The sequence below is a fragment of the Leucopleurus acutus genome (genome assembly GCF_964270905.1).
Source record: "Leucopleurus acutus genome assembly, chromosome: 14".
NCBI classification, from domain to species: domain Eukaryota; kingdom Metazoa; phylum Chordata; class Mammalia; order Artiodactyla; family Delphinidae; genus Leucopleurus; species Leucopleurus acutus.
The window spans coordinates 62,278,271-62,293,647 of NC_139156.1; the positions used below are offsets into that span (position 1 = coordinate 62,278,271).

General features: G+C 56.7%; 1 protein-coding gene across 1 annotated transcript in view; it reads right to left on the bottom strand.

Annotated features, from left to right (window-relative positions):
* The window catches only part of COL13A1 (collagen type XIII alpha 1 chain), a gene marked incomplete at its 5' end in the record, with an annotated part of 143,696 nt that overhangs the window by 35,436 nt on the left and 92,883 nt on the right, over positions 1-15,377 (bottom strand). Inside the window, 6 exons of the mRNA XM_082854363.1 lie at positions 779-841; positions 1,439-1,465; positions 2,303-2,335; positions 3,449-3,493; positions 13,653-13,688; positions 14,452-14,478. Of these exons, the coding sequence (XP_082710489.1) occupies positions 779-841; positions 1,439-1,465; positions 2,303-2,335; positions 3,449-3,493; positions 13,653-13,688; positions 14,452-14,478 (231 nt within the window). The remainder of the gene's footprint in view (positions 1-778; positions 842-1,438; positions 1,466-2,302; positions 2,336-3,448; positions 3,494-13,652; positions 13,689-14,451; positions 14,479-15,377) is intronic.

Genomic DNA, 15,377 nt, shown 5'->3' on the forward strand with positions numbered 1-15,377 from the left:
CTCCGAGACTGTGGACGACCCCTCACTGCAGCAGTGACACAGCCACGTCCAGCACCCAGGTCCGCCTTCTATGCCACAAAGACTTCACTTTGATCCAGAGCGTCCAGTATCAAGAGGGCCCCTGCCTGGTCAGCATGAGAAGCCCCACTCTCCACAGCCTGAAGGCCGGCAGTTCTCATAGATAATAATATAAATTGAGGACCCTGGGGTTGCAATGTGCTCACATCTCAATGAACTTTTCAGCTGGAGCCACAAAAGTTGCCACACCAAATCTTTAGCTGCCTTCCCCTTGCCACCTGCCCTTGGGTAGAAGCTGAATGACAAAATGGCCTGTAGCAGGCTAAGGGAGGAGAGGAGGGGCAGATAAGGGCCCAGGTGATGAGAGGGATGTGAATCCTGAGGCCCCAGCTGGCCCTGCTGTGCCTGGGCTGTGCCTTTGCCTTTAGCTGGGGCACCCCCTGAAACAGGCCAGGTCTAAGGGAAAGGGTGCGGTCCTGCCCTACAGAGGTCCTGGGGGATGGGGGTGGGGGGAGGGAAAGCTTCCCTTCCTTCTAGGCTTTCCTCCTGGGTACCCAATGGCTTTCAAGGAGAAAGGCTGTGCTCTTGAGTGTGAATTTCCTGAAGCTTTGCCAGGCCATCGAGGCACTCCCTTTTTCCTGGAGACATGCACCCACTGCACACTGCAAGCAGCACGCCAGCCATAGGGGTGGGGCAGGCAGTGGGGGACCAGCAGAGGCCAGGATGAAGGGAGCACACACTCAAGGACACAGTATCCTACCCTCTGCCCCGTCTTTCCCGGCAAACCTGGGGGCCCCGGCTTCCCTGTTGCTCCTGGGTCTCCCTTTGGGGTAAGAAGAGAAAGTCACTGATAAGAGGATGGGGTAGGGGTGGTGAGGAGTACGAAGGGCAGTAATCATAGACCAGTGTTTCCAGAATACTTGCCTCATAAGACGCTCCTCTTAAAAAACGAATGCCCTGGTCAGAAAGTTTGAAAATGCTGCACAAGACCCTGCATTTTTTCTTTTTTAGAGTTTCCCAATGTATATTTAGCATAGTAAAGGCTCTGAGAAGGCCTGCAGTAAAGACACCTGCGTAATAGTTTTAACCCCACATTTCTCAAATGTATTTGACCATGGAAACTTTTTCTCATGTTACATCTCTTATTGTCCTGGATGAGAGAGATAGAGCCCTGTGGGTGCAGGGGACAACAGTCACCACTGGAGCTGGTGTGAATGCAAACCAGACCGCTGCCCAGGCCAGGATCCAGGGAAGGGGGAAGGCATCTGCAGAGCATACCTGAGGAGCAAGCCCCTCCCCGCAGGCTCTCCTCTGCTCAGTCAAGTCCCCAGCCCCAGGCTAGCCTCGGGGGACCAGGAGCAAAACAACAGCAGCCCCTCCCACCTCCATCCCACGCCTGACGTTGCCTCTGTATCAGTACCTTGGCTCCTGGGATCCCAGGCTCACCCTGTGTGGGAAAAAAACAAGACTCAGGTAAAGAAATGAGAGAGCGTGAGTGAGTGAACGCAGGAGCAGAGGAGTGAAGGCATCTGAGGGTACGGGAAGCGTCTGGCCAGCCCAGGGCTTCCCGCTGCCTAGGACTCGGGCCCCTCCTGGACTGTCCCTTATTCTTCCCCCAGGTGAGAGAGGTGGCAGGTGTGAGGCAGCCCAGGAGGAGGGAGAGGAAGGAAGGGACATTTGCTTCTGACACGGTGTCCCTGTAAGTGACCTGCTGGGAGAGCCACATCGAGCATTTGTGCTTCCAGGGTGTCCCCTCCCATCTGCTGAATTTTTTTTTTTTTTTTTTTTTTTTTTGCTGTACGCGGGCCTCTCACTGTTGTGGCCTCTCCCGTTGCGGAGCACAGGCTCCGGATGCACAGGCTTAGCGGCCATGGCTCACGGGCCCAGCCGCTCCGTGGCATGTGGGATCTTCCCGGACCGGGGCACGAACCCATGTCCCCTGCATCGGCAGGCAGACCCCCAAGCACTGCGCCACCAGGGAAGCCTCCATCTGCTGAATTTTGGAGTGTAAAGGAAAGTGCTAGGTTCCTTTCACATCGGCAGGCTGGCAAGGCCTTTAGTTGAGGCTGGTAAACCTTTGCCACTTACTTGCAAGGCTTAGTTAAACATCTGTTGTTCAATCTGTGCATCTGGCATAAATGTTGCTTTAAGAGAAATGGTTCTGAATCCTGTCTACTCCCTCCTTGGTCCAGTGGCCACCCAATGAGCCCCTGAAGCCCAACTCTGTCCTCTCTCCATCCCTCCCATCCTGCCCCTCAGGTGTTGAGTTACAAGGTCCACTGACCTTCATCCCGGCCACAGCGATTCCAGGAGCCCCCTGGCAGAGAGAAGGAAAGGCATGGGGACTTTCTCACCCAGCGGGAAACAAAGAGGACGTGGCCAGCCTCCTCTCCCAGCCTCTTCTTGGAGAGATGTGAGATGTGGAGGCTTCTGCCTGCCCCCAGGCCCACAGGGAAGGGGGTGGCTGAGCTTGGCACATAGGGACTGGGTCTGAGGAAGAAGCTCTGCACAGCTCAGCTGGGCTCCCTGGGCTTCCCACCCACCTGCTCAGCCCCTAGACCCTCCTGGGGGACTTCGAGGGCACTGTGTCAGGCAGCCCATGGCTGGGCTAGACAGAGGCCTCCCTGGGTGGAATGCGGGGAGGGCTTCTTGGGAGAGGAAAGGAGGAGGAGGGGATGGGGGAGAAAGGGAGAGCCATGGGGAAGGGGACAACAGTAGATGGCTGAGTTCACCAAGCTCCTGGACCCTGAGGGTGCCCGTGGGACTCTCCTCAGGGAGCTCTCTGGCCCTATGCCCTGATGGACTGGGGAGCGGCTGGGAGTGAACCCCATTTCCTTATCAGCCCAAGACCACCAACTTTGAGGTAAACAGACTGCCCAGCGCACCACTTAGTAAATTCCAAGTGAAGGTGATTTTTAGGGGGTCCCGATTCCCACATGGGTCTCAGAACTGCAGCCAGAGCTGGGGGTACCTGAGAGGACTTTTTTTTTTTGGTACGCGGGCCTCTCACTGTTGTGGCCTCTCCCCTTGCAGAGCACAGGCTCCAGACACGCAGGCTCAGTGGCCATGGCTCACGGGCCTAGCTGCTCCGCGGCATGTGGGATCTTCCCGGACCGGGGCACGAACCCGTGTCCCCTGCATTGGCAGGTGGACTCTCAACCACTGCGCCACCAGGGAAGCCCTTGAGAGGAATTTTATGACCCACAGTTGCCCACAAGGAGGCCTGGCCATGTCGGGAGGGCACTGCTGAGTGATGGCTCATGGGCCAAAAAGGAACACCCCTGCCTGGAAGGCAGGCCAGGCAGCAAAGGGGAGAGGACAGGAAGAAATGTGCACCCCGTCTCCTGTCTTTACAGCAAGACAGGGTGTGGGAAGGGAAGAAGCTGGGAGAGAGGGCTGGGGCTGGGGGAGCTGCCTGAGGGTGGCGTACCTTTGTTCCGTGTTTGCCCGGCATCCCTGGCATGCCCCGTTCTCCCTGAAGGAAGAAACAAGAGAAACAGTGAGAAGAGGACCAGACTCAGGGCCCAAGGTCTTGGCCCTGGAAGCGTGGCCTGCAAGGATGTCAGTGAGAGTGGTTGCTGTGGAAGCTTGGGATGACCGTCCAGCCTGTGAGGAGCTTGAGGTCCCCACCATTGCCGGCAGCCACGGTGGGCCACTCTTCTCAGCAAGGTGGACCTGCACAAGGACCCCAGTCGCAGACCACAGAGCAGGAAAGAGCCCCAGAGAGAGGCCCACCAGGAGCAGCCTGAGGCCAGGGAGGGGGAAAGCGGACTTGCACAAGGTTTTCTGCCTGACGGGGGCCTGGGCTAGGGCCATGGGCCTGAGCCGCCCACTTGGCCACTTGCCTACTGCATACCTTCCCTCTCTCCCTGGCCTGCTGCCTCCTGCCCATTTTCACTCTGCACGTTTGCATGGGTGGTACTGCTGGCTAAGCCAGATGGGGCTCCGGCCTCTCCTCTTCCCTGGGGTCCTCTTCCTTCCAGGTTCCTTGGGTCTAACTCTTCCCCAGGACATGAGGGCTTTGGCCCCAGGTTGGGGAGGCTTTGGGCAGTGGGGGACTGTGGATGGAGGCAGGGCGTGGCCCGGAGCCCACCCACTTCTCTGCACTCCTGGCCCTGCCTGGCCAGAGGCACCAGTCACGCGGCTGCTTCTCCAGGATACCATGCTTGGGCTTTGCTCTACCATCTCGGCAGTGTCCTGTCTTCTTGTGTAACCTCTTTACTTCCTGGCGAAAATGCCAAATCTAAGGGGAGGAGTGAGCTCAGGAAGGACAGGGAGTGTCCTGCCCTCCTTGGAAGGACACACCAGGAGGAGATGGGGTTGGAGGTGACAGCCAGCGACAATTGGGGGCCGAGAGTAGGTGAGTCAAGACTTACCCGCTGTGTCAGAGGGGGAGGGGTGCAGGGAAGGAAGGAGGCCTTTGTCTCCACGAGTGGAACCCCAAAAGAAGTCCCAGTGTAAGCCCCAGCCAGGGCTCAGGGTACTGTGCAGCGTGCGTGGTAGCAGCTCAGACCCTGTGGCCTGGAGGCCACGCTGCATACCCCACAGGCAGAGGGGGAACATGGCCCCACCTGGCCTCCATCTTTTCAGCTGACCTCGTCCCTTCCCTGACATCTTACAGGAAGCCCTGGTCCACCCCTCTCCTTGCAGAGGCTGGAGCTACTTCCAACCTTTCCCCTCCATGACTGGGCCTCCACGCTGGCATCCAGATAAGCGTCCCACACACAGACTGGACAGTACCACTCCTGTACTTTGACACTGCCACTGCCCGGCACTGACTGTGGCAAAGGGGCCAGGCTCCTGAGCGTGGCATTCCACCCCAGCTCCCTCCTGGTCTCATCGCCTCACATCCTGACACCTACACTGCTTCTCTGAAAACATCCCCCGTTTTCAGAATTCTCTGACTTTCTGCTATTTCCTCTGCTCAAAACCCTATTCATCCTTGGGGTGCTGGTCAAATGCCATCTCCTCTTGAAGCCTTTTGCTCTGCCCCATAGCCCAGTGCTGGTTCCTCAGTGCAGCGGGAACCACTGTGTGTATGTGACCTGTATACACAAATCATGTCTGCTAGGGATGGCTTCACCTCCATCCTCTTTGGGTCAAGTCTCTGAATTCTGTGAAAGGCCCAGAAACTTTAGCTCCAAATGCAGGAGCCCTCCCTCACCCGACCCCACCAGGACCCCTGAGCCACAGGCAGGGGTGGTAGAGCTGGACTCAGAAGTGACCACAGCAGACAAGCTGTTGCCCCAGGTCTGCCCCAGGCACTAAATTCTGGTAAATCCCTCTTGTGGGAAAAAGTGGAAAAAGGCACAGCCATTTACTGTGCCTATGATGTGTCTGGCACTGAGTTAAGCCTTTACATCCTTCTTCTATTCAATCTCTAAGAATCCCCTGTAATCAGTGAGGGAGTGGATGTTATTCCTGTTTCACAGGTCAGCAAACTGTGGCTCTGGAAGGCCAGGTATGATTGCCAATGTCACACAGAGCAGGGATTTGGACACAGGTCTTTTGTCTGCCAAGTGCAGGTACCAGCGACTGGTGTTCCGTCGCTTCCGTTAAACACCCTCTGCAGGCCCAAAGCAGGGCAAAGCCCTCTCTTCTGGATGGCCCTCCGGTCTGTGCCCCAGAGGGGTGAAAAGTCAGTGCTCAGGCCAGGGCTGTGTCTTTAACCACAGGCCCCAGGGAAAAGAGCTGAGCCGGGGCTGGCCTGTGAGCACAGTTCTGCTCTACGGCCAGCAGAGGGCGCCACAGGACTTCATCAGAAGTCTGGCGACAGTGGCTGTAGAGCGCCAGCCGAGGGCCCCATCACTCTTTCCTTTGGAGGACCCCTGCTCAAATTCCAAACAACCCAACTGGGTTGACTCAGCCCCGAGGACACCAGGCAGAGTTCCCTGGGGGTGGGGAGGTACAGGTGGGAGGTCAGCTTGGGCGTCCCTGACTATTCAAGGATCTCCTGTTTGCCCCATTTTTCCTCTTCCCGTCTTTCCCTCAGCCTTCCCCCAATACATGTGCCCTCACCTTCCCACCCCCACCGAGGGAGCTGGGCGGAGGAGTCAGGAAAGGCTGTCTGTGGAACCCTGCATAAGTCGCTTCCCCTCTCTGGGTCTGCAAAGAGGGATTGGACTAGACCCTTCCTACCCACCCCTGCTCCTGACAGGCCGAAGCCGAGGAGCTGACACTGGGTGTGTTGGCAGTTCCGGAACAAGGCTCCTCGGGGGAGGGAACGTTAGCTCTGCGGCTCTACGAGGGGCTCAGTTGGTCTCCTTCTGCTCCGGAGGACAGCCTGGGATGCCTCAGTAGGGGAGGAGGCTGGGGTCTGCCCACGCTCTCCAATCTCCACGTGAGCTGTGCAGAGCAGAACCCTGGGAGTGAGGGTTTCCGGGCTACTCGGGGTTGTCTTCAGCCCATGATGGTTTGTATATAAAGATGCAACTGCACACTCCGGGGAAATCTGGGCCCCTTGCAGCCTCTAAGGAGGCAAGCCTCCTCGTTAGGGTGGCTGACCTTTGCCCCTTCCCTCCCCTCTGGGTCAAGTCTCTTAATTCTCTAGGTGACCCAGGCTCCCTTGATCCCCATCCCGGGGCCTCCCTCACTTCCCACCCCTCTGCGGGGCAGGAAGCAGGGGTGGCCCCGGCTGACCCCACCCTGCGGGCTCATACCACTCTCATCAGTCTCCTTCTCCAGGGCTTGTCTCCAGGGGCTTGCCCCGGCCTGACCTCTGAACCGGCGGCTGGGCTCATTCTGCACCAGAAAACATTGATTCTGGACGGTGGGAGAGGTGAGAGCGGGCTGAGAGTCATGATCAAGGACTCCAGGGTGGCTGAGGGCAGCGCATTCATTTGCAGGGGTGGTGGGATGGGGGCGGGGAGCATTTCCGGGGCCATTGCTAAAGGGAGGACATTGACACACTGTGCGCACAGAGCTTTTCCTCATGGCATGGCTTTGCGAGAACACATCTAGAGGCTCCTTCTTTCCCGTTTCACTTCGTAAAAGTTATTTTGTTTAAAAGGTTTAAGTTTGGAATTGTCCTAAATTTAGATCCACTAACTGACTAATGTCTTAGTTGGGGAGGGAGAGCTCACAGTCTGCCAAAACGCGAGGGCCCCAATTTACCTCCTGTACCTCCTGTCCTCCCAGCAGGGAGCTCGGCCACCGGATCTGGGCCATCCAGCAGCTGGGAAAGTGGGCGCTCCAAGCATTACAAAGGGTCCTGCCCCAGATGCACGGAGCATGGGCAGTGGTCCCTGCTGTGGAACCTGGCCTGCGAGCCCCAGGCCAGCCCTGCCCTGCCCACCACCTGGGAGACTGGCTCTTTAACCCTGGTGCCAAGAACCAAGGACGCTGGCTGGCTGGCCTGGAAGGGGTGGATTCCAGTCTTTGTGGCCAAGAGAGTGCTGGGGTGAGCACAGGTGGCTGCCCTGAATGACCTTGAAGGCCATCCAAGCCCCCACTTTTATGATGCCACTGACTCCAGCTGCCCCTGTCCAGAGTTCGCACCAGCATCAATAGGTTCTCTATTCTGGTTCTGCTTCCAGGTGGGAGGACGCATCCTTTACCCAGATGACAGTATGGAAGCGAGCTCCTTGGAGCACAAACCGGTCATGCTCTGCTCTCTTAATTGGTGATTTACTGTTTGTTGAACAAGCGGGGCAGGGACTTGGCAAGAAGACATAGTCTCGAAAGAGGTGGGGGGCTTCCAGGTCAGCTCCCCAGCTGAGCAAAGGTCAGGCCAGAGGAGCAGGGGGAGATACGTAGACCTCCCTAACGTGAGGCTCCCGCTGCGGCCCAGCTGCGGGTGAGGAGGGCCCTGGGCCCGAGCAGTTCCACACAGACTCTTTGTTCTCTGCAGGGAAGAAGTGTGGGGAGCGGAGGGCTGGGGGGAGGCCAGCAGGTGACTCAGGCCTTAAGTCTGGACCAGTGCCCTTTCCCGGGTTGGAAAAGCTGGGTGAGGAGGGCTAATGTCTTTCTCTCCCCTAAAGAGTTCCCAGAACTCCCTTCCGGGAGAAAGGCAGCACGGCTCCCTCTTCTCTGCCCCAGCCAGCTCCAGACTGGAGAGGCCTGGGACCGCGGAAACACCAGGTCCTCCGGTAATTAGGGCCGGCAGGAAGTGATCCGGGGAATCACCGGGGTCAGGCGCCCCACCGAAGGCCAGGGCTTTGGAAGGGCGGCTGGCTTGTAATCTCGATTTGAGATCAGTTGATTTTGTAGTTAGTTCCACAAAGAAAAGTCAGCTCTAATTAATCTGGGGACTTTGGAGTGCAGGAGAAACAGGGCCCAGAGAGCACAGGCTGGGGGCTGGAGCCTGGCGGAGCAGGAGTCCCATCAGCCCCCACGAGGCCTCAGATCTGGGGCCCGTGTCTCAGCTCCCTGATCTGCTTTAATTGAAATGGTCTGGATGCCCCCGCTGGGAATTCATGGCTTTGAAAGCAAGCGCTGTCCCCACTCCAGAAGGCTCCTGCGTCTACGGTTTCCATCTGCATGGAGTGCTCTGCTGCACGTGAGTGTGGCAGGGAGCCGGGGGTTGCCCAGGTCCTCTGGGAGCCAGGGGGTGCAGGGAGGTTTCAGGAGGTTTCTCCACTGGGGTGCAGGGCTGAGACAGCTGCCTTCTCCTGGCTTTACTGGAGGTCCTGGGACCATGCCAGCTCCCTGGGGAAGCATTCGGGTGGAATCAGTGCCAATGGGCAAAGCACTCCCCTTCCTCGGTTCTTTGACTAAAACACACCAAGTACCCCAAGTTCTCTGCCTTAGATGCTCCAGGTCCTGCTCATAGAGAGCCTGAATCCAGCCACAACCTTCTCACAAGAAGCCCGACTCCCTCTTTCTTTCCTTTTAGTAGAGGAAGTAGGGGTCTGGGAGGGGAGGTGTTTGGAAATCACGGGTCCCCCCAGGTTCATAAGACCCAGGTAGTAAAGTCATTTAGAACAAGCCTTTGGGGCCAGACAGATCTGGCCTCACTGCTTTGTAGTTGTGGCCCTTTGGGGATTCACCTCTGTGAACCTTGGTTTGCTCATCTGTAAATTGGGGCTAAGAATAAAACCTCCCTCACAGGGCGGTTATAAGGGTCCAATGAGGTGAGGCGAGCCAAGTGCCCCATATAGCTTGGCACGAAGAGGCCCAGTAAGGTAGATATAATAATACTAGTTATCGTTCGACAGAAGCGTGTCCACCCATGTGACGCCTGGCTCTGACCAGCAGCTCAGGACGACCCTGCCCTTTTGCAGAAGGATTGAGGAGGGGTGAGAGGTGGGCGGGGTGGGCGTGCTTCTGCTCCTCACACCCTTGCTCCAGTGCCCTAGCCAGCCGGCCACAAGGCCCATCGGATCTCCTCCCCAGGACTCCCTGTTTCTGGGGTGCCCCGCAGCCTCCAGGGGGAGCACCCGCAGTTACAGCCTGAGTGAGCACGAGGCTCTCGCAACCTGCCTCCTCTGGTCTGAAGACGCACAGCCTGCAGCCTGCAGGAGAGCTCTGGTCCTTCATGCAACCACCAAGGCTTAACACCCAGACCACCACATGCGTCAAACTCACCCCCCACTGCCAAGATGGGTGGACCAGCTCTGATCTGCTTAGATATAAGCTCTCACCAGGTTTTGTGATCCACACAGTCTGACAATACTCGTAGCCTCTTGAAAGAGAGCCAAGGTTGTAATGTTTTAAACACACTTTGCGTCTTGCAACATATTTAAAGTAGATTGGCGTCATAAATTTGGATCAAATAGGTACCACATGGGCACACAACAATACTCACAGTGTCCAGGACGCGGGGCTGGGGCAGCACAGGGCCCACGGGCGACCCCAGGCTGTGATCTCAAGTAGCTGGTGGAGACGCTGCCCTGATGGCCTGGCTGGCCTTTGAGAGGACGCCAGGCTGGGAACAGCTGCCAGGGTGGTGGTGGTGGTGGAGGATGGAACTAATCATCAGTAAACCTCACAGGAGGAGAAACGTCTTTGCTGAGAGTTAAATTCCACCCCTCACTGAAAGAAGGGCCCCGCGTGTGTGTCAAGTTGCCGGGACAGAGCAGTGGAAGCAGATGTGGAGGGTCCATCAGTTACCCTGAGGGTCCCCTCATGCCCTGAACACAAGCGGTGTCTTGGGGCCTCTGTCCCAGCTTGGTGTCCCCAACCACCAGTACGGAGTGGTGGGTGGGAGCAAACTCATTTTCTCAGCATCCGTGACCAAGCTGCCCTTCGTGTTGGTACCTCCAGGCCTCATTCCAGGCAGAGAGCAGAGGGGGAGGAGGAGAGAGAAAAAGAGATCTGACAGACGCTCCAGAAAAGAGCCTGGGGGCTAACCCTCCACATCCCAGAGAAACCACAGGGGAGGGTGGTCTGTGCACAGATGGCTTAGCCTGGGGTGAGACCCCCTGAGCAGACATTCACTTCTGCACCAGAGCAAGACGACTGCCTTCCGGGTTCGGACTCATGAGACCTAGCTTCCAATTCCAGCATGACTGTTCACCAGCTGTGCAACTTTGGGCAAAGTATTAACCTCTCTGAGCTTCTCATCTAGACAGTGGGGATAATGCACTCAAACTACTGGGCCGTGGTGAGGATGAGTCAGAGAGGGAGTGAATGGACTTTGGCTAAACCAGAGATGTGAAGTATTGCTGCCCTTGTCCTCGGGCACCAGACTCTTCATCTCAGAATTCTGACAGGAAGCAAACTGCTGCCTGGGCATGGTGATCACTGGGGCTGGGGCAGTGGGCGGGCACTCATAGCCTCCTGAGTATTGCTTGACCTGGAGGAATGACCCCCAAGTCCTCGGGGGCAGACTCTTTGCTGCTGGCCATCGGTCTCCAGTGCACGCCCTCTGGCCTCTGTTGGACTAGGAGGCTGTGGCGTCGGGGATGACAGGACAAGGGTCCCAGCAGAGTGAGGGCCACCATAGAGACAAGGGCGCGGAGACTACCCAGTGCTCCAGGAGCGCCTACTGAAAAGTCTCAAGGACAGGCTGGGAGAAGAGGAGGCAGCAGGAGCCTTCCAGAAACCCAGAGAGGCTAGCAGCCTCACAGCCCCTCCGGATTCCAGGAGAAGAGGCCGTTGTGGAAGGGCAGGGGGTGGTCCGGCAGAGAAAGAAAGAGTGGGGAGCATGAAGGAGAAGGGCCTTCTCAATTCCTCGAGAGCCCTAAGAGCACTGATGCTTCTGACAAGCCCTGGATGCGGATGAAGAAAGGCCTGGACTGGAGGGGCCTGATCGTCAAGCCAGGGTGGGGTGGCGGGCTGCTCCTCTCTAGGGGGTATGGAGCCAACTCTGTTCTTAGGAAACTGTAGCTTCCCTGAGCTGGAAGGGATTTTAGTCCAGTCTCCCATCTGACACAGAAGCTTCTCTTAACACATCCCAGACCCATAGTTATCCAGCCTCTCCTTGAATACCTCGGGTGACGGGGAGCTCCCTCCTTCTCAAGGTAGCCATCTATACTGCTCTACCCTTAGTCATGCACCCTTCCATGCTCGAGCCTTCTCTAGCAGCCCTGAGCCTTTTCTCCCCAGAGCAGGCTTCCCAGAGGTCAGAAGCTGCCCCTCCGTCAGCAGGACCACACTAGTTTTCTCTGCAAATTCAGTGCAGCCAGGGCTGAATGATTCCTCCCACAATCTGAGCCCAGAATTGCCAAAATCATGGAACCAGGCCCTCTATCATCATGACACCCCAGCCCCAAGCTGACGCCCCTCCGTCCTCAGGGCAGCAGACCCCCAACCTCCTTTCTGGATGAATCAGACTTCCCATTGGCAGGAGAGTGCAGACGCCTGCCACAGTATGGATGCCAGCTGAGGGCATCCCCTTGATCCCGGGGGAAACTGCCGCCCTGAAGCTTCTTCACAGTTTGAAAGAGCTGGTCTGGCTGCTAATGGGAAAGCCGGCCCCGTGCTGCATCAGGAGAGGCAGTAAATGCTGTGAGTCTGCGTGAGTGGGTGGAGGCAACCTCGGGGGCTGTGATTTCCACTTCCTGACACGGTACAAACTTCGCAGTTTATGCAGAACTAATGAAAGATCTCTTGGGTCTTGCCATTTCACCCACCAAGCGCCCGTAAAACAATGCGGTGACAGCAGCCGCCCGATCACAGAGCTACATGGCGTGTGGAATGTGCTTCTCCAGAGCGATTCTTGCCTTTCCAGAATCCCTCCCCATCCTTGTCCTGCCTTTCCTTCCTGTCTCTTTTCTTCTCCAGGAAGGCGCCAGAGCCTCCCAGCTGGGGCCTGGAGGGCGGGATGGACTCCTTATGGCAGGTGGCACCCTGTGAAAGACCCGGACCCGGACTTGAATTCCTGCTCTCCCACTTAGGACACTTTGGGCGTGCCTCATTTTCCTCATCTGTTACATAGGAGAAGAATAGTGTCAGCCTCCTAAGGTGGTCTTAGGATTAGATGTGATGCAAGTCACGTTGAAGGACAGCCTGGTACACAGTAGGCATCTAGTAAGTGGTGCCTAGTATTAAAATGATTTTTATGTTATATAGTTACTGTAATGACCACCTCTGGGCCTCTGCTCAAATTGGTTTCTTGTCTAAAATGCCATTTCCCTTGAAATCTGCTGCTTGAAGGACCACAGTGGTGGATTAAAAATGGCCACAAAGGCTTTGCCACCCTTGGACAAGAAGAAGCGGAGGCTGAGTCCCCCAGCCCCACTGACTTGCATGCTTTGGCTGTGTGGCTTGCTTTGGCCAATAGGACTTCGGAAAATGTGATGCAAGGGATGTTTTTGAAAAGCACTTGAGCGCTGGGACTCCCCCGTTTTGAAAGCTGACCCAGGCCTGCCATGCTGTGAGGAAACCTCTCTGCCCTACCGGGGCTGAGAGGCCACGTGGAGGAGAACAGAGGTACCCAGCCCACAGCCAGGGCCATCCCCAGGCATGCGGATGAGGCCATCTTGCCCCCTCCCCACCCAGCCTTTCCGCCCAACATCCCATGTGACTGCATCAGTGAGCCCAGAGGAGATACAGAACTCCCACGTGGCCAAGCCACAGAATCCTGAGAAAGAATTGTTTTAAGACAGTAAGTTTGAGATGGTTTGTTACACAGCAATAGATAACCGATACAATTACTCATTCACCAGGATTAAGCTCAGAGGCTGTCCCTTCTCAGAAGACTTCCCAAACTCCTCCCAACCTAGAATTAATCTCCCTGCACGCACACACACAGCCCCGCCCCATATTGACACAGCACTTTGCAATGGTAGCAGTTAGCACAGTCTGCCTTCACCAGGGTTATTTGTACAGGAATCCTGTCTCTCTGGCCTGTGAGCTGCCAGAGAGCAGGGTTGGGACCCTTTCATATTTCCCACCATGCTCAGAAGCTCTGCCTGGTTCCCACATACCAGGTCCTCAGGGGGGCCAGTGAGAACCTGGCCTGCCTCTGTGCAGACACAGCCACCCAGGCTGGCGGGGGACACACTCCTGGGTCTGAGGTCCAGCAGGGCCACTGACTTGCCCAAGGCCCTTCCCCTTCTGAGCCTCTTCCTCCCCCAGGTGGACACATGAACCCCTGTTCAGCCCCCCTCAAGGGTTTTGAGGCTCCCGCTGCTATGTGCGCAAAAGTGTGTGTGCATGACCAAGTCCCGACCCTGTGTGCACTGTGGTGAAGCCCCACTTGGGTTGTCACGGGGTGGGGGGGTGGGGTCCTCCGCTCCACTCCTTCTTACCTTCCGGCCGTGGTAGCCCTGGATCCCCGGGTCTCCCTGGGGGAACCAAGAGAAGCCCATTAGAGGGGTTTTCTTGCCACCCCCTTCATATTACCATCCCTCCTCCTTCCAATGACTCCAAATCCTCTGACCTCCACCTCCAGCCATCCCTGGAACAATAACAGGGACTGTTCTACTCTTCAGAATGAGTCCTTGCCTTGCAGAGGCAGAGGGAGGTGAGAAAGGTCAACTTGGCAGGGGCCCAGGACACCTGAGGGTCAGTTATTGTTCTACCATGGACCCTCTGTGGCACCTGGACAAGTCACTTTTCCCCAGGGCTCTAGCTTCTGCATTTGTGAAACGGTTGGCTGTGATCAGTGCTTTGCTACTTCTCATCCCTAGAGCCGCAGGGACTCCAGCTTCAAAGGGAGATTCTGTTTGACATCGTGGGCTTCCAGATAAGGTTTCCAAAGAAACCGGATGACCCTGAAGGTCCTTTCCAGTTCTGGCCCCTTATGAAACGCTGTTTTACTGGGATGTTGTGGCAGCGTCCTGGGCATCACTTTTCCAACTAGACCATAACCTCCTTGGAGGGCAGGGCCGCATCTTCCATACCAGCCATAGCACTTGCTTGGCCTGAGCCCACAAAAATGCAATCCTTGCGGGACCCAATCAATTTCCGAGTGGCGTTTTTGGAAATGAGCCACTCGTGACCCTTCTCTCAGCCGAGATCCCCCTCAGCTCCCGTCAGTGCCGCCTCCCCCTCCCTCCTGCAGGGAACTCTCCTGCCCGTTTGACGCATCACCCAGAGGGCCCTCACCTTCGGTCCAGGAGGCCCAGGTAAGCCCTGCGGAAGCAAGAAAAAAGGTGAGTGGATTCCTCTGGCAATTGGTGGGGGCTCGTCATGTTTCCACTGGAGGCTGTAATGGGTTCTGGACGTGTTGAAGAACAGATCCACAGGGTCCTGGAAGGGTATCTGAAACCTGCTGAGGGCACGTGGGGACAACAGGCTCATGTCCCTCTTCGGAGCCACATGGGCGCCGTGGGCATCTCCGCTGTGCTCGCCCACTGGAAAGTAGGTCAGTGGCATCATGTGAGATTGGCAGTGTGGTTTGGTCCAGATTCCCACCCACCCACCTCCTAACTGGAACCGCTCCCTGGAAAGCCAACCTTGCCCAGCAGAGCCTGGGTTTTGCCTCTGGCCCTGCCAGCCTGTGGGGGAGCCCTCTTCTCCCTGCCCCACCCCTGGGGCACAGTGAGCACAGCAGCCAGCGCGGGGGAGGTGGCGTGGGCCCCCGCGGGAGCCCGAGGGAGAAACAAGGGAAGGCGGGCTCCGGCGTGGTCTCGGGCGTGGGTCTGGACGGCAAACGCTGGCTGGAGAAAACCATGATGCTCGAGTCTGGTCTCTTTCAGTTGGTTTAAAAACATGCTTTCTGGTTTTTCTCTTTATAAACAACCTAACAAAGAAAACCACCTGGCTTGGGTTCAGCGACCGGGAGCCCACTGTGTCTGGGCCGTCAGTAAAGAGGTGAATTTTGAGCTTGTTTTTTGGTTTTCTTGGCTTGGTTTGTTTGGTTCAATTCCCTAAATTTCACTTCCTTTCAGGTTTTCTGTTTTTGCATCTAGAAACCCATGGAAGTGAGACTGACTTCCCACCCCCGGGTTCTGGGGAGAAATCATGGAAATACTTAAAATTCGTTACGGGGATCAAGCTGAACAGGAGAGCTGGCTCCGAGCAACTTAGGT